Source organism: Nanorana parkeri, unplaced genomic scaffold (assembly GCF_000935625.1).
Source record: "Nanorana parkeri isolate BGI_ZX_2015 unplaced genomic scaffold, ASM93562v1 scaffold2146, whole genome shotgun sequence".
Classification (NCBI taxonomy): domain Eukaryota; kingdom Metazoa; phylum Chordata; class Amphibia; order Anura; family Dicroglossidae; genus Nanorana; species Nanorana parkeri.
In genome coordinates, this window is record NW_017308414.1 from 438 (window position 1) to 22905 (window position 22468).

At 42.4% G+C, this 22468-nt stretch overlaps 2 protein-coding genes across 2 annotated transcripts; both read right to left on the reverse strand.

The window, feature by feature from the left end:
• Positions 1-200: 200 nt before the first annotated feature.
• Positions 201-7940, reverse strand: LOC108800856 (olfactory receptor 10A7-like). The gene is made up of 2 exons (XM_018572838.1): positions 7851-7940; positions 201-1142 (listed from the first exon to the last, which is right to left on the reverse strand). Exons 1-2 carry the CDS (start codon positions 7938-7940, stop codon positions 201-203), a joined length of 1032 nt encoding a protein of 343 aa, XP_018428340.1.
• A 2605-nt stretch (positions 7941-10545) lies between these two features.
• LOC108800858 (olfactory receptor 1009-like) lies at positions 10546-11499 on the reverse strand. Its single transcript, XM_018572839.1, has one exon. The coding sequence runs from the start codon at positions 11497-11499 to the stop codon at positions 10546-10548; it is 954 nt and encodes a 317-aa protein (XP_018428341.1).
• Positions 11500-22468: the final 10969 nt, after the last annotated feature.

A 22468-nucleotide genomic window follows, 5' to 3' on the forward strand; every position in this document is an offset into this window, starting at 1 on the left:
TACATGTTCTTAATCACATTGCATAACAAAAATTGCTGCTTATATTTTAAGTGCTTTTTATTTGCTTTAATATCCTACCTAGCTTCCCCGCTCTCCAATGTTAGGATGGGGCTGTATGAATTTATGTTTACTCTATATAACCCTGTTTGTACAGTCCTGGTAGATTTCATTGTTTTATCAGTTCACATTTGAAAAGAAGCTCACTCTATTGCCTGGAAACTCTGAACAGATTTTGCTAAGGCCGTCTTAATATCTTTATTTCTCAAGCTATAAATAACTGGATTTAATAATGGCGTGACCACAGTGTACAACAATGATAACATTTTACTCAGGTTCCCTAGCTGTCCTCTTGTAGGCAGCACATAAATAATGAACAGTGTACCATAAAAAATAGAGACCACAGTCAGGTGAGAACTGCACGTGGAGAAGGCTTTCTGCCTGCCCGTTGTGGATGGAATTCTTAGAATGCTGTGAATAATCTTAAGGTAAGATATGATAATAAAACCAAATGGAAAAATAATCATAGGAATACAAAAGACAATCATTTCCAACTTAACCATGGAGATGTCAGAACAAGAGAGGTCCAGAAGAGGTTCCATATCACAGAAAAAATGGTCAATAATGTTCGGTCCACAAAACCATAAACTGTACACTGTTATTAATTCAACCAGTGACACAGAAATGCTCAGTAACCATGAAAGAACAATCAGTTGCATGCAGAAAGTAGGTTTCATGACAATGTGGTACAGTAGAGGGTTACAGATAGCCATAAATCGATCATAAGACATCACGGTGAGGAGAACACAGTCATAAATTTCTGTAGATATGAAGAAATAAAATTGAGCAATACAGCTTGAAAATGACATGGTGGCGGATTTATTTAGTAGAACATATAGAAAATTTGGTACAATATCTGTACTCAGCAGGATGTCTGATATGGAGAGTTGGGTGAGAAAGAAGTACATTGGAGATTGGAGGTTCTTGCTGTAGGACACCAGAGCGATGATCTGGAGGTTCACAAACATTGTCACACAGTAAATTAGGAGAAAGAAACTAAAGAGGACCATTCGGAAGAAAGGAGACACCTGAAATCCCAAGAGTATGACTCTGGTGATCATAGTCAGATTGTTGTCAAATGTTTCCTTTTAGATACAAAAGAAAGAGACTTGTTTTTATACAAACAATGGTTCTGGACATCTACACAAATTGTGGGATTATATTATCTTCTAGGTATCAATATTATGGCTACACAATGTAGTGCCAGTGTTAATTAGCAGCAGCATTGCTATGGAAACAGTTACTATTAAACTTCTATAGATTCCTGATAATTAATTTTCCTCATTATTTTATGATTTTTCAAGTATTATAATAAGGCATTTATCAAGCAGTGGTATGGCCTTAATATGGCCATGCCGCTGCTGAAATAATATTGCACATATCCTGTCAAACTTATGTGACTTCCCTTCAGTCATAGGACAGAGGACACTGCATCCACAGGACACTGCAGGTTCCTATTATGGTAAGCTCAGAGTACCTGTCAGGATTTACCGTTCTCCTTTGAGAATCCCAGCCAGGATTTCCAGAAGATCCGCTACTAATGGATCTCACAGGCCAGGCCAGTATGGCTAGTAATAGTACAAGATTCCAGACCAGAACTTCCAGTGTACCCTGAGGCTGGAAGTGTTGTCTCTGATTCAGAGGGGTATTTAAGCCCTAGCTCTGCAAAGAGCTGTTGCTGTGTCTTTTTGCCAGCTTCCTGTTTGTCTAAAGAGCTCATACTTCTGCTGTTTTCTCGTTGCTGACCCAGACCGCCTGACCCTTCTTCGCTTGCTGCCCGCCCTGATCTTCTGCCTGGACCCGACTTTGCTCTTGTCTTCTGCGATTATCCTCTGATAACTCGTTGCTGACCTGTAACCATCTGACCACCCTCTGCTAGCCACCTGCCTTGAAATATGCCTGGATCTGAGTACTGTCTCCTCATTGGAGCCCTCCTGTTCTCATCCATCCCTTGGCGGGGCAACCCTGGGGATTGCAACCTGCTACCTGCAAGCAGCAAAGCCCATCTCCACCATCAGGAGCTCTGATAAACACCGGGTGTCCCTCAGGGAAGCTCGTGTCACTTGTCAGGGGGTGTCAACCTAACAGTTCCAAACTGCAGCCTGCATCATATGAATAAGCCACAAAATGTGGGTTGCAGTTTTAAGTAAAATTCGGGGCATTACGGAAAGCAGATATCAGTATCTTCTCTCCATTTTAAATCACCTCATACAGCAAGCCCAGACATATTTAGTACAAGTAATAACATGTAATAACATTTTCGCTAACTGATATAAGTGATCAACAGACAAAGGAAACAAGTAATATAAGACCAATGAGAGTTAAACACAATCTTTTCAAAAACTGAGCTCATCATATTTCCTCTCCCTGTGTTGCTTCCCCTGACTTCCCCATTGAGATCAATAACACAATTATCAGTCCCTAGATCAGCTAGGGTGCTAGGTGCAATCCTAGACTCTGACTGATCCTTCAATGCCCACATCCAATTACTGACCAAATCTTGATCTCAGTAACATGTCCAAACTTTGTCCCTTCATAACAAATTATACAACAAAGCTACCAATTCCCTCCTTCATCATTTCTCACTTCAACCACTGCAACTGCCTTTTCATTGGCCTACCTTTAGGCAGGCTATTCCCCCTTCAGTCTATCATGAATGCTGCTGCCAGACTTATTCACCTTACAAAACACTCAGTGGCCACCACCCTTCTCTACCAATCCTTCCTTTGGCTTCCAATAGCACATTGCATAAAATTCAAAATACTAACCACAACATACAAAGCCATCCACAACTCTGTCCCTGGCTACATCTCCAACATCATCTCATGATATCACACAATCTCTCCTCTCTGCTCCTCCCAAGACCTCCTGTTGTCCAGCTCCCTCAATACCTCCTCCCATGCTCACCTTCAAAACGTCTCCAGAACCTCTCCAATCACCTGGAACTCCCTACCACATGGCTATTTCCTACACTGTCTGCCTTTATGTGATCCCTGAAAACTCACTTCTTCAGGGAAGCATATCTTACCTCTTCTTAAAAAAACTGTACATTTACTCCTTCAATCAGCTCATCCCTCACAGTTATTTATTTCTGTATCACTTGCACCTCTTTGTAGATTGTAAGCTCTCATGAGCAGGATCCTTCTGATCCTTTTGTATGGCATTGTATTGTAATTGCACTGTCTCCCCATATGTTGTATAGTGCTACTCAAACTATATAAATTATGTATAATAATAATAATACTAATAATAATACTAATAATAATAATAATACATTTTAGGCCTTATTAGTCTTGATAGAATGTTCCAAAGAGGGAGTTAATGTTACCTTGTAATGTAATCAAAGTAAATACCCTTCGTAGTCATCTCCGAAAAAATACTGCCCGCTGTCATACTTCTCTCCTGAAAATACTATAACTATATGAAAACATATACCTTATATTTAAATTTTAACTCCGATCATTTTATATGAGTACTTAAATTGTTCACATTGACAGTGAGGTTTATTTGTTAGGATAGTAGACTCTTTTTAAAGTCATGACCATGACATAAAGTAGATGTTCACCGGTATTGGTAAACGAGGGGAAGTTGAGTTAATATCAATTATTCAGTCATTCTTACTCATCCATTCTCTTTTTTTTATTATTTCTTTGCACATGATTGGGTAATCAAAGTAAAAACAGCTTCAAATTATTTACTAACCTTAGTGAACATTTGTAATGAAAATAGTTTTGTTCCTTTAGTAAACCACCCCCAATGCAAATATATCACTTTGTAGCGTGAATTACTAACATTGAAACCAGAAGAAACATTTCCTGTCTGGCCTGTTTTACCAATGTCTTTAGCAGTTAAGGACTTACCTTGTACATGCTAAATCTTTCCCCTGCCAGGAACATACTCATGGGTGTATGTGCCATATTCAAAATTGCTTTCAGTAATGATCACTTTAACAAAACTTTATTTCTATAGCAATAGAAGCTGTAATAACATTGTTACTGGTCAAACAAAAATGATGTAACAAATCAATTTCTGCACTTCAAATATATATATAGAAACATGATATAACACTTGTACCACTATAAGAAAGCAATACCTGTCACAACCAATGTAATATCGCTGTATCATATCGAGGTATTACGAAAGTGATTAAAGTTAAAAGGCCCAAAGCTGAATTGAAAATGGAGCTGGTTGAAGGAAAAAAAAATACAATTTAAAGAAAATTCATTTTAATCTACAAGTAAGTCACAGTTACATTGTAAGTTACACAGCAGCTTTCTGGATGAAAAATAAAGCTGTGCAATTAATCTTGTATGTTTAAATTTCCTTTACCACATACTGTACAACTCAGTGACTTCTGCAATTTTTCTAGAGTTACATATGTAAAATACATTAGAAATAGGTTAAATATAATGTGGATTCTTATTTCAGGCATTTTTGGCATTGCTTTTCTTAAGCAGTATAAGCCCATGTAACAGTATAATACACAGCATCTCTTATTTATAGGCACAATTCCTGTCTAAAGACTCTGTGGGATGTTTAATTGGAATCTCCAGTGGAACCACTGACACACAAGCTCAAAATAGAAATGATTCGATGAAATAGTGTCTTGGATTTATTAGAAATGATTTAAAAAGAAGCTTTAATGTCATTGTTTTAGTTGTCATTTTATAACTCACATTTTTGTAAATATTTGTCATTTCTTCTGTGACGACACAGAAGAAATGACACTTTGCTACAATGTAAAGCAGTGAGTGTACAGCTTGTATATCAGTGTACATTTGCTGTCCCCTCAAAATAACTCAACACACAGCCATTAATGTCTAAACCGCTGGCAACAAAAGTGAGTACACCCCTAAGTGAAAATGTCATAATTGGGCCCAAAGTGTCAATATTTTGTGTGACCACCATTATTTTCCTGCACCGCCTTAACCCTCTTGGGCATGGAGTTCCCCAGAGCTTCACAGGTTGCCACTGGAGTCCTCTTCCACTCCTCCATGATGTCATCATGGTGGATGTTAGAGACCTTGCGCTCCTCCACCTTCCGTTTGAGGATGCCCCCACAGATGCTCAATAGGGTTTAGGTCTGGAGACATGCTTGGCCAGTCCATCACCTTTACCCTCAGCTTCTTTAGCAAGGCAGTAGTCATCTTGGAGGTGTGTTTGGGGTCATTATCATGTTGGAATACTGCCATGCAGCCCAGTCTCCAAAGGAAGGGGACCATGCTCTGTTTCAGTATGTCACAGTACATGTTGGCATTCATGGTTAATAAAATATTAACAAAAATGTGAGGAGTGTACTCACTTCTGTTAGATACTGTATAACATTTTTGTTTTACACTCTATGATGGTGGTGCCTCAAAGATTTAGGGATTGCCTAAACATAAGAGCATAAGAAGCAGTTTGTGTTGATCTCTATGGAGGTGAAAAGGGAATGAGTTACTACTCTGATGCATTCAGCTGTGTAAACTAGAATTTCAGCTACTAAGCTAGTTAACTAACTGGTTTTTTTTTTAAAACAGCAAAGTAGTTAAGATTAGCCTTGAAAATGTACAAATGCATAAATAGGTGAATAATTTTATAAATTAAATACAATCTTTAATTTTAAAATGAACATATATTACAGGGTTTTTCCAAGAGACTATGTATGCTTTCTAATTAAGGTGGAACTAAAGTGTTTTTATTGTTCTACTTGTTGGCAAGTAGGCTTTTATTGCAGAAGAAACTCTGGATGTCTCATTTGCTATCAAAGCTTTTACCTCACCTGCCAATAATTTTTTTCTAAGTGTACATGGATGTGGGATACAAGGAAGGATGTATCAACTTCCTTGCCTATTTGTAGAAATCACATCATCCTGGGAGAGGCCAAATCAAGATAGCTGAAGACACCGAATCCAGTAAAAGACATGGGGAAGATGTCAGCACAAATGGCACAACAAGGAAAATTGTGGATATTGCATTGCTGGAGGGGTGAAAAGTTATGAGAGAAAGTCCATTGTTTTTAGCACTCTTCGGGGGGGAAAGGGGTGACTTTTGCTGGTGTGCGGCTCCTGGTGAGTCCAGACCGGGGTATCCGATGTGGGAGTTGAAGAAACAAAAAGAAAAGGAACCGGGGCGCCACAACATAGCATAATAACTCAGGTGTGATGGGAGAGAAAGTAAGCAAATTTAAACTCACATGTAAGAGGATGGGCATGAGCTGCTATGTGGAATAGATGGTCTGATCCTGGTTGTGGTAGTGTTGCATGAGGGGGTTGAGTTAGTCCTCTGGTGTGGAGATGTTTTGAACAAAGTGGAGGTGATATGACATGATGAAAAATTGGTGAGACAATGGCAATCAATGTGATAATGAGCCTCCAACTACCATTCATAGGCTTGAAAAAGAAGACCCATCTTCAAAACATGTCCCATCACACCAGAGCTATTGCGCTAAGTTGTCGCACTCCAGTTACTTTTATTTTTGTTTTTTTCATTGCTGGAGGGGGGATCATTGGTAGCTAAATGTGCGATAATGTACAAATATAAGTAATGTATCTGTATATTTGTCTGGATTTCAGGTTTTTTTTTTTAGCAAATTATTTTTATTGGTATATAATACATAAGTTGCAATACAAGTATAGCCCCCCGAGTGGGCGTAACAGAACATGTCAGAAAATGAACATCAGACATCCTAGTACATGTCTATACATATGGCTATAACTGTCTATTTATATAAATCTATAACTAACCAGTACCCAACACAGTCGTATTAAAACTAGTTGCAATTCCCCATCCTTGGCGATAACGGAATGTCTACACCCCCCTAAGAACATCATTGCCATGCGATCGTTACCACGTTTCAGAGAAATCGGAGACAGAAGGCATAGATTTAATAAAATTAAAAAAAAGTACAATATAAGCAAAGAAAAGAAAAGACAAGACCAGCCCGGGACCTCTCATTTGTATCCCACCCAGGGAGCCCTAAAGAACATCCAAGGAACCCAGAGATCCTGCTATCTGGATTTCAGTTTTAAAGAGGAAATGAAGTTTGGAAGAAGTGCCCAGAAAAACACAGCTAGAGGGCAAAGGATGTCTGATGCAGGTCCACTTATCTGCATTAGACTGGAGGATGCCAAATAACATACCAAAGCTGGAGCACAAGGGGAGGGAGGTGAGTGCTGAGCACTACAGGACAGAGGATCAGGTGAGTATATCTTCTGTATTCTGACTCTTAGAGAAAAATTATCAGTTAACCCTTGCAGAGTGGGGGTAGCCCAGCAGCTTAATGCCAGCTTTGCTTAACCCCACTTTACATGAGTTTATGGTCTGTGTTACACCACAGTGCCAGGTACCTAGCTGTCATTATTTTGCCCAGAAAGCCATACACCAGCTTACATTTTTTTTGCACAGAAGCCATGTGGAATGCCACAAGGCAGTAAGAGACAGAGGAGGACTATGAGCAGGAGATTTGGGGTGCTGGAGGTAAGAAGGAAGAGGAGTGGTGGGGTGCTGATGGTGAGGAGAACAGTTGGTGTTCTGGTGGTGAGGAGGAGTGGTGTGGTACAGTGGGGTGGAGGAGGTTTGTATTGCTGGCAGGTAGGGGCAGGGAATTTGGGGACAGCTTCAAGGGGGACATTTCTCCTCTTACCTATACCAAGGGCAAAATTGGGGAATCTAATGCCACCATTATTTTTTAAGAGCACCAGGTAAAAATAAAGGAAAGAAGCTTGAAAAATGAAAACTAGTGTCACATTTAAGAACTGTTAAGCTGCAATATATTACTTTCTACTTTTTTTATTTTGTATTGTCAAACATACCTGTAAATCCTCACAGTGTGACTTTATAGAGCTCATGTCCTGGTATATGGTGCCAATGCAGTATTCTGCCCTTTCAATTACCCACACCATTGTCCACCATTCTTAGTGATACCATCACTTAATTACAATGCTGTGTACAAAGTCTCTACCTGTACCATTACAGTAGTGTCACACTTGATGAGAGGATGGTGGACATTTCCTCATGAGCAGTTCATGCCCAATACCACCCCTTCCCTCCCTTTGGGTGATTGACTGCTGAATCCACATACCCCCTATGCTTCCAGACCTGGGAGTAGGAAGTGAATGAAGGGCTGATTGAAGCCCTTCTTTGTTATGTGCCCTGTCAGGCACATAACAAAGAAGAAGATAAAAGTCATGTGACCACCGCAACAAAACAAGGAAGACCAGTATTTACAAAGTTTTTTAATAATATTAACACAAAATCATCTTATTACATGCCACATCTTATTGGTGTTAAATTACTATATATCTTAGTTCCATTTTGGGTTTTTTGGTGTACATTGTACGTGTCATCTATATACTGCCTTGCTCATTTTACAATTATGTTTATTTCAAACCATTAAAAGGAGATGGTGCTACATTCCATTACTTGTTTCTTTGAGCAAAACATGCCACCAGTATACGCTGTCATTTCTGGTCTTTTTTTATGAACTATTTTAATTGTTCTTTTTTTCTTGTTTTATACGTAAGGTGCAGATCATGGATAAACAAGATTTTGCATATTCAGGTACAGCAAAAATCAAGACTGCCTTTCCAATATGTATGCACAGGGCTGGACCTATAAGAAGGCAGCCTAAGCTGATTGTCTCAGGGGAATTTCATTGGGGGGTGGCTGGGTGGTGGAGGGTGTAGTCAAGCAGTGAGTATTCCATTTTTTGCATCTCTAACTCATTTGTAAAGTTCAGACTGTTCAGGGCTGACTGCTTCCATTTTAAAGCAATCAGGCAACATGCAGCTGTTACCTTTGTGTTGCCTAGTTGTGGAAAGGTAGATCTAATAGGCAATACAGAGAGGTCAATGGCAGATCCTGTTTTGCTACTTGGTTAAGTAGAGTTTGGACTGTTTTGCAAAAAACTTGTAATTTTAGATATGTCCAATATACACGAACCAAACCGTTGCTCACTCATGGTCTTCTCTCTCTTCCCTCCCCTTTCTGTTCCTCCAGCATTCATTGGAGAGAGAGGCAGAGGAGAGGGTGGCCATAGCCTGCTCTGGCTTCAGAGAAGCAGAGCCAGCTGTCATTCAGGCATTGGGATGGATTCCAACAATATAGTGAGTAGCTTTCCTGGCTGCAGCATGGCTCTGTGCTGTCAGCAAATAGGGGGCAGATGCTCACTTTGGGTCACAAGAATATATTAGTAAATGTACTACTTTAAACTAAAAGAGGACTAAATCCAAAACAAATATTTGGCTTTAGTTCTCTTTTAATACCACCAAAAGAAAGCATTTTGTGTCTGAAAAGTTATAAAATGGGTACAGGGTTGCATGATGGAATCATTGTTAGTCAAACTATCATAGCACTGAAATCTGAAAAATGGCCAGATAGTGAAGGGGTGTATACAGGCTGGTACCCATGTGGTTAAACTGCACGACAATCAAAACCTTTTTTTTTTCTTTTGGATAGAGTAAGAAATGATAAAGACCCCATCAGTTTGGATTTTGTCTGTGTCCTGACAGCGATATTCACCTCCAGTTTAGAGACACAACAGGTTGAGATCTCTCCAAAGCAAGGGGCATTCCCCATATAGACAGTTGTCATTGGAATGGGTTAACCCATTGGAACATCCCACCTCACCTCCTATTCTAATGTTAGTTCACAAAATGTTGACTTTGAAAAACTTTCCGTACCAGAGACAATGGTCACCAGGGGTGATAGAAAGGCTGAATCTTTCCATCAAGGACACAGACAGAAAACAAATAAAAAAAAGGTGTTCTAACCCTCTCACATTGTATGATTTTTGCTTTACAAAAAGGTTTTTGTTTTTTTTAGGAATTATTTAGAAGACATACTGAAGATTTCATAACTAGAACTTGATTTGTTTACAACCAAGGTAACACAGCAGAGTTTCAATATTATCAATTGAACTTTTTTATTAAATCAATCCATCCTTTACCAACTAAAAAGGGCAAGAAAATGGCAACATTTTTGCATCGATCCATGTATGGATCCCCTCCGGATCAGAATGGATGTCACCGTTGTGACATCCCAGTCCATGCAGTTTTTTCCTCCATCACAAGATGGAGGAAAAAAACTGACATTACTGGACCCATGATAGTGTATAGGCAGCTGAATCTCAATGGACAGCCGTCAATTTTCATCCGGGCGGTTACCCCAATCTGGCACAATCAGGTCTGGTGAAATGGATCCCTGATCCATTGGTTTCCAGAACTGGCCAAAGCCGGGGGTAACTGGGTGTTAACGGATGCCTGTCCATTTAGATGTGGCTGTCCATACACTTACTTTGATCTTCCGATTAGGTCCACCTGAATAACTGACAGGCAGATCTGTTCAGAAAGCTTGTGTGAAAGGTGCCCTAAAACTGTCCTGTTACTTCTTTGCTGTCTGAGTACCATCAGGGAAATTTTCCTTTACTTCTTGTCCCAGAAATGCAACAGGAAGAGGCATCTGGAAGTGAGAGGAATTCCCCTCATAGACAATTGCGCCCAATTATTTTTAATGACTACAGAAATGAAACCTCAAAAAGTTGTTAATCATTTTTCCTGCAACTTTTTTCAATTCTTTATTCCTCAGGCTGTATATAATTGGATTTATCAGTGGGGTGAGTACAGTGTACAGTAATGAAATGTATTTAGTAATGTTCAATGACTGTCCCCTACTAGGTATCAAATACACAAAAAGTAAGGTACTATAAAATATAGAAACAACAGTCAGGTGGGAGCTGCATGTTGAGAAAACTTTCTGTCTCCCAGTAATAGACGGGATTTCAAAAATGGTGACTATAATATAAACATATGATACAATGATGATGAAAAACGGGATGACACCAAATGTTAAAGTTGATAATGTAACTAATAGCTGAACAAGGGTGGTATCAGAGCAGGAGAGCTGAAGGATTGGGTCAAGGTCACAGAAAAAGTGATTGATGATATTGGGACCACAAAAATGCAATTTTGATATGTCTAAAGTATAAATCAGTACTGCTATGAAACTTAAACTCCAACTTGTGATAACCGTCATCCAGCAAAATCGGTGGTTCATTAACATAGAATAATGCAACGGCTTACAGATGGCCAAATATCTGTCGTAAGACATCAATGTCAGAAGAAGGCACTCAGAGGTTTCTGAGACAGCAAAGAAATACAGCTGGGTGATACAATTAGAAACAGAAATGGTGGTAGTGGTTTCCACCCAAAAAGCATGGAGCATGTTAGGAACAACATCAGTTGCTAACAAGATATCTGATACAGCGAGCTGAGAAAGGAAGAAGTACATGGGAGAATGGAGGGTTTTGCTGTAGGACACCAGCGTGATGATCAGGAGGTTTCCACATATTGTCACACAATAAAGCAAAAGAAATAGAAAGAATACCAAACAGGTTACATTCGGTGGAGTCCAAAATCCTAAGAGGTGGATCACAGTGATCATAGTCATATTTTTCTCATCCATAACCTAAGCATACAACATTACATTTTTTTTAGAGCAAGTTGGTCCAGCCAATAAAAAAGATCTGAGCTGAGAGTTTTAATAGTGAGGAGAAGGGCAAGTGGGAGAGCAGAGAGAAAGGTAAGAAAAAAGGTAAGATGGTATCAAAGTAGCTACAAAGAATGAAGGGCCAACAGAAGGAAAAGGGAAGGTGGGAAAATGACAGCTAAGTAAAAAACAATTGAAAACCATGACAACAAATATTCAGCAGTAGGAATAATAGAGAACACAGTGCACAACCTCCAATAAACACAGAGGCATAGTGGTTAGTTTTCTCTCATACTCCAAAAGAAGGAGGAAGTTTATTTGGCTCCTGTCTAAATTATCCCTGTATGCTTGGGAGATAGGGCTCTTTAGATTGTAAACTTATCGAAGGCAGGAACTGATATGAATGTGCAGTATGTAAAATCGCTACTTTTTCATAGTGCAATCTGGGGACCTCAGAGCTGCAAGGCAGAGGAGCTAACCACTATGCCACTGTGTTCCCCCATAGCTAACAGATAAGGAAAATCAATTATAGGTTTCTTACTATGTGTTATAGCACTTAACATATTGCTGTTACAAACCAAAAAAGAGAGTAGATTCATGTCCTCTCGGAATAATCACACACAATGCCAAATGTTCTTGGGTGGCAAAAATGGGCAAAGTTGGGCAAATGTTCAAAGTGTGTAAGCAGAAAAAAAAAGTGCAGAGCGCAAAACATTTCAGTGCTTTAAAATCTTCCATTACAACAAACATACTTTTTCATCAACCGATAAAAAAAATTAAATGTTACTAAATAGTTCAGCAACAAATGAAATTCAGCTCATTGTTAAGCATTTGCCCTGTAAATGTAGAATTTCCTGATCCTAGAGAATTGTGGCTTTTATAGGTAAGCATTATAATTTACACAGAGCTCCTGGGAGTATAAAATGCTTATTGATAATTCCATGGGATCTATTATAAATTGGTATATGGGGAAATTATCTTTAGAATATTTTTCTTTCATCAGATAACTACTTAACTAGTCAAACCATCAGAGTACACAAAGATTTTTTTTGGGCTCGTGATTGGGTGATGGAAGTCAAAAGAGCTTCACTTCAATCACTAAAGCTGCCCACACACCTTACAATTTATCTGCAGATTTTCTGTGGTCAGATGGAAAAGGTGCAACAGATTCCTCCATCTACACTTAACTGTGTGGATGGAGTAATCTCCACCTGGGCCAATCTGTTGCATTTTTTCCATCTGACCACAGAAAATCTGCAGATAAATTGTAAGGTGTGTGGGCACCTTTAGAAGAAAATTGCAAAGTGCAAATTGCCTTGCAAAGTGACGAGCCCATTTAGTTTGGTAATTCAACTCTGTTGTGTCATCTGTATAGTGTCTTGCCCATTGCAAACTTGATTTAAATCGCTAAAAAGAGGCCAGGTGTGAGATTTCTTTAATGTGATCTTGTTGTTTTAGAAAAACTTAAAAGCAGAACTCCAGGGAAAAAAAAATCTTAACCCTTGTAGTGGGACTAGCCCGACTATGCAAGGGTTAAGTGCTAATTTTTTTCTAGGTTAGTGAATGAAGTGAAGCTCTTTTGACTTCCATCACCCAATCATGAGCAAAAAAAAAATATTTGTGTACTCTGATGGTTTGACTAACTATATCACATATATACATACACAGGGGCATGGACATGAGGCATCCTGAATTCCCATCTCTTCAACTGTCCCTTACCTCTTCCAGCAGGGGTGCAGTAATGAAGCAGGGTGCCTGGCAAGTGGTCATGTGACCACCTGCCCAGCTTCCTGATTAGATGGGAAGCCACAGCTACACTCCATCGCAGATTCCCTGGCACTGAGGTTGCTAAGAGCTGTTGGGGAGATGCTAACATCTCTCCACCCAGCTCTTGGAGGCAACACTCTACACCAGCACCCCTCCTTCCCCCTCACTAAATGTGCGCTATTCAGCTTGGCTGCCCCCCACCATCCCAGCCACTGCAGGTGGCATAAAGGCTAGGGACATCCCTGTCCATAATAGAGCTTCCTTCTTCTCACCATGAATTGTCAATATAGCTGCAGGTAGTGGCTGATCCAGGGGGGGCAGCGGGGCAATTGCCCCCCCCCCCCCCCATGCTGACATCCCCAGTATCACGTACCTTGGTAGGGAGCCGAGTTGTGAGGAGGCCTCCTTTGCAGCACGAGTTCCACACCCCTGAATGTGGAGACAGGAGGTGGGGGAAGGGGGCGCTGCACCGGTGCCGGAAGATGCAGGCCACTGGGCAGGTCCTTGAGGCCCGTCTTCAGTGAAGCAGGAGTCAGGTGTTGATGCGGCTAGAGCAGAGCGGAGTCGGGCAAGCCAGGGTCAGCAACAATCGGGCGGCAAGGTACACAAGGAGCAGGCAAAGGAGAATCCAGGGACAAGCAGAAGTCGGAGGCAGGCGGCAGTCAGGCAAGGTCAAGGAATCCGGTCGATAATAATACGATAACAGACAGGGTACAAAACACACACACTAAGCTGAAAGACCACTCAGCAATGATTCTGGGAGTTGGGCCAGCTTAAATAGGATCATCCCCAGACAGAACGAGTCATTTCCTGTGCGCCATGTGAGCACGTTTTTGCGCATCCGGCTGCCGCTTGCGCATGCGCAATAGCTGCCGTTTCGCGCAAATGCGGTGAAAATGCCTATGCGCATGCGCAGTCCTACTTCCGCTGCCAGGCATGGTCTTACACCCAGGTTCAGGACTGAGTTCGGCTGAGTGAGCAGGCGAGGGGTGCGTGTGCACTTGCTTCGGTTCTTGTGTCTGTGAGAGGACAAGGCAGCGGCCGGGGGAATAGACGATGTGGGGTGGCATACGTAGGGGTGCACAAGTAAGTGGAGCTATGGTAGTGTTGCACACAGCCTTCTCTTCTCTGTTCTGCAGGGAGGAAAGACCTGTGTTACTACTGTCTCCCAGACTGCTGCGCATAGGTGTCAATGGAATGTGTGACCGCCCATTAGGTCAAGCATTGCAACACTTTGTCAGCTGTTCCAGGACAGATCGGCATTGCAGATCGCATGTGCAGGAGAACCCATCTACATTACCCCATCTGCCTGGAACATCTGATTGGTCCTCAAATGTCCCTCAAAATGTCACTACTGGCCTGGAACAGCAGACAAAGTGTTGAATGCTTGACATAATGGGCGATCACACATTCCACCGCTGTAAAACTGGGCAGGATTACGTTAAAATGTGTGACTGGTCATACATTCCAACGTTGACCCAAACTTTGATGTGGTGGCCAGTGGGGGCTCCCTGGTTGTTAATGGGGCTCTGCAATGGCCGCAGCTGACAGTTTGCTCCCGCCAAATTAAGCAGCTCGTGCCTGATCCAGCCAGCCCGGATCGCCTCGGTATGCAATCGGGGCTGGATCAGGCAGAAGCGGCCCTCTAATCAGGCATGTCTCTGGACCCCTGGTGAGAGCCTGCACAACTCACCTGAGAGCTCACACTGACCTCCTGAAAGCCAATACAAACCTCCTTACACCACAGAGCCCCCACTAATTATCAGGGAGCCACCATTGACTAGCAGATAGCCCCACTGGCCACATGACAGTCCGCATTGGCCACCTGAGAGCCTAATTAGTGAGCCGCCTCTGTTGCACCTGCACGTACCTGTGAAACTCTCCGGACCCCTGGTGAGAGCCTGCACAACTCACCTGAGAGCTCACACTGACCTCCTGAGAGCCCATACAAACCTCCTTGCTGTATTATGTATTGCTGGGATTTGTAGTCCTCTATAGCTGATGCCATTCTGCTGTTGGTATTCTTCATTGCTGTACAATGTATTTCTGAGATTTATAGCCCTCTGTAGCTAGTGATATTAATCCGCATTGCTGTATAATGTGCTGAGATTTGTAGTCTCTCTACAGCTTGGAGTTATTGGCAGAACTACCAGTGTCGCAGCAGTCATGCACACGCACAACACTGATGAGGCATCCCTCCACTACCAGTGTGTTCTAACTTTCCTCAACCCATAAATTTCTCGACATCGTGTCTTCGAGGTGTGCATGTCATGAATAAAGGGAGTCATGAATAACAGCTGATTCAGATGACTCAGCCCCACTGGAAGTGACACAGTCGAGAAAAAGTATAGGGTCGAGAAAAATTATAGAACACTGACTTTGACAATATCTGGCTCCTCCCACCGCTCACAGCCCATAAGCATGGACAGCCAGCGGCGGTCTACAGTGGGCGAGAGCGCCTAAGTACCGGATGTGGAGCGCAGTAAGGTTAGAACCAGGTAGGGAGCCCAGTGGGAGGAGAGCACCCTTCCCCAGCCAGTCACCCCTTTCATGGACTTCCTAGGAGAGCGAGGAAGAGCAGGGGGGGGAGTTGTGGTATGCAGGATTGTGGGCGGCGTTGGACTACATGTCTCAACCGCGGGCTGCCGATGCCGTCCCCAATTAAATCAGCTCATCGGTGCCCAGCGGTTGCGACATGCAATGAAAATTATTAGTGCCCCCCCAGATTTGACTGTTGTATCTTATGTGCCCCCCCACATATTGTTCCTAGAGTCGCCACTGCTGCTGCGGCTCCTGGGCTTGTCAGTGTCACCTGGGGGAATCTGAGAATGAAAAGGGAATCCGGAGGCCAAGGCAGCTCCTGGATATATATACACCTGTACTGCACTGATCTTCTCCTGAGAACATGGGGCATCTGCACTTGTAGTCCTTGGGGGTGCTTGGTGTCACCCACTGCTTGTTGTGCCAACATATCCCTCAGATGAGCACATGGTGAAGCCTGTAGGAAAAAGGTTTCAGCTGGGGCACTGATCTGAGTATTGTTATTGGTGCCAATACTGGGCATGTTTACGAGTATGAGTACTCGTAAAAATGCCACTATACAAAAGACTAATACAGACGCTTTAAATTTTCACATTGATACAGCTGCGTTAGGTCCCACTCTTGCTGGGGACCTTTCGGCAGTCCTTTATAGCTGGTGGTATTCTGCATTGCTGTATAATGTATTGCTGGGATTTGTAGTCCTCTATACAGTGGCAGAACTGCCAGGGTCACAGCAGTCACCCCTAGCATTGCGCCACAAAGCTCCACAGCAATAAAACACAGTAATGTGCAGTGTAGATGACAAACCCATTTTAATAACAGTAATGTGCCAAATGTTTCCAATCCAGTAAGGCCTGGAGCTATGGAAAGCAGAGGAATGAGCGGAAGGCCTGCATGACAAGGCTGGGAAGGGGAACGAGGACAGGAAAGGGTTAAGGAGTGATAGAAGAAAGGGTATAGAAAGGTCATTTTCTTGATTGGTGGAGGGGGTGGTCCAGGAGGGGCTTCAGGAAAGTTAGCCAGGAAGGGGGAGTCCAGAAGGTCAGTTGGGAGTCCTGCAAGATAGGAAGAACTTCCCACCCACCCGCCCCATAGGAGGTGGTCTATGTTTCTGGATATTTGTCACAGCTGGGGGTTGGCGGTTTGGATCCTTGGAGGCAGTGGTTAGTGGGTACATATCTGGACGGGGGACCCATCCGTGGTATGGGTGTCGTCCAGTAGTCGGACGGTCAGATTGGTATGACCGGTAAATATTGGACCAACGTGGGTCTGCGGGCAATCTAGTTACGTCCCCGAGGCGGTGTATGGCGGCTGGGGACATTCAGTTACAGAAAGGGGCCCGCAGATACTGGTCCAGTTATGGAGTACAATTGCCTTCAAGGACCTTGAAACCAAACAAGTTGGTACAGGTGTTTGGTTGTTAATATTGTTAATATGGTTATTTATAATGTTATTTATAAGTGTTTTTTAATAAAAGGCTGCTGTGGCCATTTAAATTCCCATTGTTGCGTGGTGTAGTTATTGGGAAGTGGGTAATGTAAAAGGGACCTCTGAGCTAAGTCATGCACACAAAAGTGGTAGCATGTGTAAAAAAAGGCACAATTGCTGTTATACATAACAAACAACTGAAACATAAGGTACTAGTGCAATACTCTGTTATGTAAGCAACCCCTTATTTTCTGGCATTGCCCCCCCCGAGACCGGACTCTGGATCCGCCCCTTGCTGCAGGTGGGAGTCCAGAAGCTGCTGAACTTCTGTGCCTGCTCCAGCTGTAGCACTGCAGGTCTCATAGACCTCACTGTTGAGGTTGCATCTCCATTCCCCTCTCATTCTGGTCAATCACAAAATAAAGCCTTGTGCCATTTGCTTTGTGCCTGGCAAGAAGGAGGCGGAGATGCAAGTGAATAAGGAAGTTCAGTGGGAGCTGCTCTCCCATCCACAGGTATATTGAAGATTTATGGTGAGAATAAGGAGAGGGCAAACAGAGGCAAGCCTCCTTCTGCCCCCTCTCAGGGTATATGGAGTGAGATGTCACTCGGCCTGTATGCTGGGAGCTGTAGTCCCAGGAACCAATGTTAGCACCTTAGAAGTTACCAGGCCTGGATCCTCTTGTTCCATTCTGGGCCCAGTAACCACTGTGGAGCTAATACTGCCTCCTGGGACTACAGCTGCCAGCATGCAAAAGGCAAACACTCCCTCCTGCATGGTTGATACTTGCCATGGACCAGTCTCACATGTGACCGCTGCACCCCTGGTAGTTCTGCCAGTGTTAGCCATTGTTTAGCAAGATTGCTTCTGTCTGACCTGCCTTTTTCTACTGCCAGAGCCCCACTGCAGGCGGAAACAGACACACGTAGAAGGGCTACCTTCCCCATCATCTGCTTCATACATACATAGGAGGGCTACCTTCCCCATCATCTGCTTCATACATACATTGGAGGACTACCTTCCCCATCATCTACTGGAGACACAAATAGGAGAAAAGCACAATCAGCCTGGCTGCTGTCTCACTTTTACTGATGACACAGTCACAGGTCTAGTCCCCTTGATTGGAAAGCCCGGGACTGCATTCTTCAACTCAAGTTCGGTGCTGCCAACTACCAGGAGCTTCTGCAGGATGAGGTTGTCTGGAGCAGAGCTCCGTGTGGTCAGTGCACTGCAGTTACATCACCTTTTTTCTGCAATGCTTCTTGAAAGTAAATATAAAACAAATCTCAACTTACAATATTTTATATATACACAGAGGCTGACAGCCACACACACTGACAGAAAAAAAGCGGATACAAGAAGACAAGCTGAAACACATCTAGAATCCCGGACTGTACCAACTTTTACAATGGGGGAACCAGGCAAATTTGCATATGACTTAAACACTAGAACGAACTACCGCTACCGAATTTCGGAAACGGAAATTCGGATTTGTTTGCATTCGTTATATCTGTAATTCGGAATTCGGATACATCCGAATGTCCGTATTTCCAAAAATTTGTCCGAATTTCGATTCGGAACGAAACGAATCGCACATGTCTATTAAACACATTATTTACATATGAATGAATCACATCTTATTAATATATAAATAGTGCCATCCATTCATAAGTAAATGTTAATCCGATCCTGGCTGGGGGTAAATTAGGGTGTGCGTAGGCACACCCAGCACACCCCATGTGCATGCCAATGACTGCAGTGATTGTATGTCCCTTTGTGTCCTCAAATCCTATACACAACACAGAAAGTAATGACTCAAGGAACCTTAGTCCACTGCAGCAGAGGGGGAGAGAGACACCAGGGACCAGTCTAAAAGCCAGTTAACTCTGAGGATCTGGTGAGTATAACTTATTTTACGGAGACACAAACAAGCACTTAACTCTTTCAGTGCAGGGATGGCCCCACTGCAAAGGTTAAGGATTTTTTGAACCTGGGTTATGCTTTTAAGAAGAAGACAGTATATGATTTACTTCTCTGCTGCCTCTGATGGTTAGTCATCAGTGACACTGCCTGAGGTCCACCCTTCTAGAAATTATTATAATACAGGATTTATATGGTTGCGCAGCGCTTTACAATATAAGGAAGACATAACTTGCAGTGGGGCTACCAGCCTCTACAAGTGTTTGTTTGTGTCTAGGTTAAAAAAAGTTATACTCACCAAAACCTTAGATCCAGCCAGTAGTAACAGCGCTTCCTCCTGCCTGTATCTTCCTCCACTGCCACAATGGTATGTCCCTTGGTGTTCTCACATCCTGTACACTTTATAGAGCGTGATGACTCAAGGATTCTTAACCTCCTTGGCAGTATTCCGAGTGTAGCTCGTGGTTACTTCTCCATACCCTGAGCTACACTCGGGAATATCGCATAGTATTTACTTACCTTGTCCCTCGAGCCGCGCGGTGTCCTCCGGACGGCACCAGCATCCCTCTTCCGGGTTCCGTCACTTGCGAGCGTACACGTTGCACGGTGGCGGAACCAGCAGGAGATTAAAAAAACGGGGGAAAAAATAGCGCCAAAAAATAAACGAAACAGAAAAGAATCATACCACCAGGGAGGTTAAACCACTGCAGCAGAAGAGTAGAGAGGCTCCAGAGACTGGTCTAAGAGCTGGCAGGATCCGAGGATCTGGTGAGTATCACTTTATTAACCTAGATACAAACAATCACTTAATCCTTGCAGTGCAGGTTTTCTATTGTGAATAAGATATGGAATTATGAGATTTGCAAATCATTACATTCTGTTTTTTACCATATACATTTGTATTGGTAGTATCTCAATAAACTATACAAAACAGTACAATACAGGACAATACAGGGTGCCTGAGTGGCAATCATCACAGATACATTTCCCGGAAGGCATCAGGGCAGTGGTGCCTGTATAGGCAGCGTTTAGATAACGGTAGGTACCTCTTCCATATGTAGGGTTAGCTTGACGCAGTAAGCATGGGTAGTAGACAGGTAATGTGAAATCATGGTATGTACATTTTACATGTTATATAGGGGCACACTTTCTAGTCATTGTTCATGTTATATTCAGCTGTCTGAGTATAAATATAGGTTCCGTAGGCACGCTCCACCTGGGGGGTGTAGTGTGTGATGAGCAGAGTACAACGACCCACACATCTGATGAGACCTTCATACCTATAAGTATTACAGAGGGTTCCTGAGCCGAGTGATCTCAGTTGTTGCCCATAGGCCACAGCCAGTTTGCAGGAGCTACGGTACATTCTGTTTTTATGTAGATTTTACACAGCGTCCCAACTTTTTGGGAATTGGGGTTGTATGTGCTTGTAGGCACATGAAAGTGCATGTTGAGAAACTTTCTGTTAGCCCATCATAGACAGGGGTTAAAAATGGTGACTATGATATAAACATGAGATGCAATGGTGACCAAAATGGGATAATGTAAACATTAAAGTTGGGACTGTATCGATGGACTTTTGTTCAGGTCATAACTGTTTATCTCCCCATATCAGCTAAAGCAACTTTGAACAGGTAAAATTCAGGTCAGAAGGAGGTCACCTGCATTTCAGATACACCTGTCAGGGAATTCTAAATAATCTCAGAACTGAATATTTTAAACTGATGTTAAAAGCAAACTGCATTTGCACATCAACACAGGTTGTAATTGATATTGCTTCTGGTTCAAAAATGGAGATGTCAGAGGAAAATTCTAAAAAGTTATTTGTAATAGCAGGGCAACAACATTTTCATTACAATATGGTTAAAGTAAAAAAAAATACAGTAAAATAAAGGGCAAAATACAACAATGATTGGATTCCCCCCTGATATTGGCTGTTCCCATCAGAGTGTCCCCTTACATTAGATGTTCCCATCAGAGTGATCCCTTACATTAGATGTCCCCATCAGCGTGACCCCTTACATTGGCTGTCCCCATAAGAGTGCCCCCTTACATTGGTTGTCCTCTTACATTGGTTTTCCCCATCGGATTGCCCTCTTACATTGGCTGTTCCCATCAGAGTTCCCCCTTACTTTCATAATGAATGTAAGCAGGCAAATAATAATTAGTTGTCCCCATCAGAGTGCCTTCTTACTTTGGTACTCCCCTAAAGGGCCTGTTCATACCAGTGCAGTTCATTAATTGCATGGTTCTGTTTGGTTAACGCGCACTACTGCACATCGCAACTACTGTGCATTACAGTGTGGCAGGTGCATTGTATTGCCATTTGTTTGAATGGCATTCCAAATGCACCTCCTGACCACAATGCATTTGACCACACTGCAACATGCGGTACTAAAATACTGCAGTGCAACACAGCTGAAAAAAGATGTGTATGTGGTGCACAATAGTGTAACTACTAAACATACGATGAATGAACCGCATTGGTATAAATAGGCCCAAAGAGTGCCCCTTAATATTACTGTCCTCACATTTTTTTCTAAGTATCTTAGTTATGCAAACTAAGAAACACAATAAAATGGGGCTTTCCTGATACCTAAGTGCGCCTATCACACATAAAATAAAGCATTACTTTTATTATATACATATATACACAGTATATATTAGGGATGCACCGATACCAGTTCAGATACAAGTGCCAATACTTGGCATTTTCATGAGAAATACCAGGGTTGCAGCGGTTGCAGCTGGGACCTGGCTCTGGCGCTCCACCACTGTCCTGAAATCATTAGTCTGTATTGTTTTAGAAAAAGTGTCACATGACAATAAACAAAAATGTATCAGTACTGGTATCTGTGAGGACTTGGGCGAGTATCAGTATCGGTGCATCCCTTATCTATATATATATATATATTTATTTATAAAAAACAAAATCACATTAAAACAGAGATGTAGAAATCCCGGGAGCTCCTTACAAATGACAGCTGCCTCCTAACTTTTGAATTTTTCTCTAATCTAGTCTTGGAGCTTGAAAAGTATCTGTACTTGTACTTCTACGGTACTTGGTATCGGTGTATCCCTGATATATATATACACTGAGTGGCCAGATTATTATGACCACCCCATCAGTACTTCGTTGTGCCGCCTCGTGACTCCACGAGATGTTGAAAGGTGATGCGAGGAATCTGACACTGCACTGTTGCCCTTCTGTTGTCTTGTACCAGTCTTGCCCATCCCCCATTTCACACATTAAAGTATATGAATAGTAATTTTCATTTTTGTATTAAA

Excerpts from the sequence above, each read along its gene's own strand:
- LOC108800856 (XM_018572838.1), bottom strand. The coding sequence starts at position 7,940 with ATGGTGTGGGTAATTGAAAGGGCAGAATACTGCATTGGCACCATATAC. Across the intron at positions 1,143-7,850 it reads CACACTGTGAGGATTTACAG|GAAACATTTGACAACAATCT; the intron begins GTATGTTTGACA and ends TGTATCTAAAAG.
- LOC108800858 (XM_018572839.1), bottom strand. The coding sequence starts at position 11,499 with ATGGATGAGAAAAATATGACTATGATCACTGTGATCCACCTCTTAGGA.